This window comes from Acomys russatus, chromosome 5, assembly GCF_903995435.1.
Source record: "Acomys russatus chromosome 5, mAcoRus1.1, whole genome shotgun sequence".
Lineage (NCBI taxonomy): Eukaryota > Metazoa > Chordata > Mammalia > Rodentia > Muridae > Acomys > Acomys russatus.
In genome coordinates, this window is record NC_067141.1 from 30655189 (window position 1) to 30658740 (window position 3552).

At 48.8% G+C, this 3552-nt stretch overlaps 1 protein-coding gene across 1 annotated transcript; it reads right to left on the reverse strand.

The window, feature by feature from the left end:
• Positions 1–238: 238 nt before the first annotated feature.
• Positions 239–3552, reverse strand: Scgb1a1 (secretoglobin family 1A member 1). The gene is made up of 3 exons (XM_051146102.1): positions 3395–3552; positions 1060–1247; positions 239–403 (listed from the first exon to the last, which is right to left on the reverse strand). The coding sequence occupies exons 1-3, from the start codon at positions 3447–3449 to the stop codon at positions 356–358; spliced, it is 291 nt and encodes a 96-aa protein (XP_051002059.1). The 5' UTR covers positions 3450–3552; the 3' UTR covers positions 239–355.

A 3552-nucleotide genomic window follows, 5' to 3' on the forward strand; every position in this document is an offset into this window, starting at 1 on the left:
TAACGTTTAGGGCCCCGTCTTGGGGCAGGAAGTCTGTTGGACAAGCTAGATTAGAGCTGTTGAATAGACAGTGGGGCCTAGCTAGAGAAGCCTAAAGGAGAGAGGCCTTCTGGGATTTCTTTGGTGGCCCCAGGGCAGGACTCAGCTGACCTCCCTCAGTTCTGGTTCACCTCACTCATTCCAGGATCAACCTTCTGGCCCCAGCAAGACCATAAAGAGACCAGTACATGCAGACAAGTGAGATGCTCGTAGTTTATTGCAGAGAGGAAGTGGGGATTGGTGGAGGGAGGTCAGGGTGGCGCAGGGCAAAGGCAGGGATCTTTAGCAGTAGAGTATCTTTGAAATCCAGTGAACTTCAGAATTTTAAATCTTGCGTACACAGAGGACTTGTTAGGATTTTCTCCTAGAATAAAGAACCCACACCCCACATAATAGTGAGTGAACCTCAAAAATAGATGGAGTAGTGGACCACAGACTTAACAGAGACAAAAGCTACAGTAAATTCTGAGAGGAATGGGGGGGGGGGTGCATTTAGAAGACCTTGGATGGCTTTCTCAGTTTTTAATAATAATTTTTAAAAGGCAGGCAAAATGGCTTAGTTGTAAATAAATGCTCCTGCCATCAAAGCTGACTGAGTTTGACCCACAGGATTCGAATGGTGAAAGATAAGAACCAACTCCTTAATGATTGTCCTCTGACCTCCACATGTGCGACACACACATACACACTCACACTAAATAAACAAAATGTTAAAATTCTTAGGGGGGAAAAAAAACCAGATCTGGGTGTGCTGGTACCAGCGTGTGGTCCCAGCTACTCAGGAGGCTGAGGTGGGGAGAACCCTTGATGCTGGGAGTTATAGGACAGTGAGGCTAGCTCAGAGGGACCCTACCTAAAACACACACACACACACACACACACACACACACACACACACACACACACTAGAAGTCAGGGGACATGACCAGGATACTCATTAGCCTTGTAACCCCCCCAAGTGGTATGACACCGTCGTTGGGGAACCACTTAGAATCACTATGAGTGATGAATGCTGCGTACCGTGAGCTTCATGATGTTCATTCTGGTGCCCTGGGGGAGGGTATCCACCAGCTTCTTCAACTGGGTCCCTGCGGTTTGCAGGTCCGAGGCAGGGTTGAACGGCTTCAGTGCTGCCTCATAGTTGGACTCTGAGCCCATGAGGAGGGCCTCGAGGACTTGAAGAAATCCTGGGCAGATGTCCGAGGAAGCTGGAGTACAAGCAGAAGAAAGCACATGGAAGCAGCTCCGTCTCCAAGAGCCAGCCGGCGCTCTGCTGGACCAGACAGTCTGGTCAGCAAGAGATAGCAGCCCTTGCGTGATAGAGTGTAAGTTCTGGTGAAGGTCCAAGAGCCCGAAAATCTGGCACAATGTGAATACTTCCTAGGTTACAGCCAGCTTTTGGGCTTGGCTGAGCTGCCTTTGGATTCCTGGCTTCGGTGGGCCAATGTTTCTACCATTGTTCTAGACAGAGAGTGTAACCGAAGCTGCTGCCTGGTCTGGCTGTTTTCTGCAGCGTGGGCACAGAGAGGAGGCCTCTGGGAGCCTTGCTTTCTACCAGAATGCTCCTCAGCCATGGCTAGTGATGGTCTGTGCCACATGTTACTGAGAGCATGTGACACAGCCCTTGTGCCAGCCCAGCATGATCTCCAAACCTGGCCTGGATGATCAATGCACCTGTGGGTTCTAGTCTGATGGCACAGTCAGTTTGCAGACAAGCTTCCCACTTCACCGTGTTCCCTGCAACAGTGGGCTGTTTGGATTGTGCTGTCTGCTGGGGTGCTCACTCCTGGCAACATGACTTCCTGCCCTGATTGTCTCCATCTTCTAACTTAGTCTCAAATTTGTTTTTGTTTATTTGTTTGTTTGTTTTTGTTTTGCCCTTGAATTCTCTGCATTGTTTGCAAATTTGGCTTTACTGCACTGACCCGGACCCGATTCCTGTTACAAATGGCCACTCTGGCTAATGGCCATGCCAGCTGGGTATAATAATTCACATCTGTTGTGTAACTCATATAGCACTGGGGAGGCTGAGGCCAGATGGCTGTGAATTCAGACCTGAATGAGACTCTGTCTCAAACCCAAAACAATGGTCATTCCAACTTAAACCTTTTCCTTAATGTCACCAGGCAGGATGTTTCATTTTTGCAGTGGCTCGGTTTTCTAACCTGCAAAATGGGAACACTATCTCTACTTTGTTGGGTTGTTATGAAAATGAAAGGGATGGTATGTGAAAATGGCTGAGGACAGTGACCAGCACATTGTAAGGAGCATTAACTAGTTTTACTATCAGAGTTTTAATATGTGAATACATCAATAAACAAATGCCCTGCCAGCTCACCTCCTTCACATATTTTATCTCTGTCTTGCTGAGCCACCCACCTCTAGGTATAACATTGACATCTAATTAATAAACATTTTAATCCAAAATGATGTCTTTTCTCCTTAAAAACAAATAAAAGTGCGTGATAAAAACAGCTTCCGCCACTGCCTCTTTGTCTGGGGTCTCAATCCCCTTGGTCATAAAACCTGTACCCACGGGTGTTAGAAACCTTTCCAAGGACATTGATTAGGGTTTATTCTTAGGAAGATAATACAGCATTATCAGAGAGGAGTGGGAGTGGGAGAAGCTGACGGAAAGAAGAGTTTTCCCAACTCCATTCCCAAATCACAAGATGCCTGGAGGGAGATGGGCCCTCCCTCCCTCCCTCCCCCTCCCTTTCTCCCTCCCTCTCTTTCTCCCTCCCCCCCTTCCTCCCTCCCTCTGTCCATCCTTCCCTCCCTCCCTCCCTCTGTCATCCTTCCCTCCCTCTTCCATTTCCCATTCCTTTCTCCATGGTGATAGCAACAACTATTCAGAGGTTTCTAATCCTTTTTCCAGAGGACAGAATGTTTAGAGAATTCCACCAGGCTTGGCGGTTTCCCAAAGGGAAGATCTCTTTCTGGAGTGTTTCTTTCCTCCCAGAACAGGATACCTTGTCTCAGGCTTGAGGACTTGAGTCTCTGTACTTCCTCTTCCAGACTGACTGCTAGAGTTGGGTGGGGACCCCCTCCCCCGCAACCTGGAGGCTGTATCAAGATCTCTTAGCATCTTGAGCCAGTCCCAGTCAGGGCTTCAAAGGGCTCCAAATTCCTACTCTGGTCTTAGATGGCCTCTTCTGGTGCTCCCCAGCTGCCCCCACCAGGCTTCCCTAACCCTTGGAGTTTGAAAAATGAGATGCTGGGCTTCCTAATGCTTTCCCCCTAATCACAAAATAAAACCAGTCATCAGACAGCATTTCTTAGAGTCAGCCTCTCTCCATCCAGGCCCTCCAGGCAGCCACAGAAGGACTGGCCACTTCCCTCCCTGGGCACTCACCTGAGCTGCAGCAGACAGACAGCAGGACCACAGTGACTGTGATGGCGATCTTCATGGTGGAGGCTGAGAGGCTCTGGCTGTCTTTAGATGTGGGGTGGTGTTGTAGTGCGTGTGCACTCACCAGGTGGCTTTTTATATGTTTCAGGCACCACACAAGA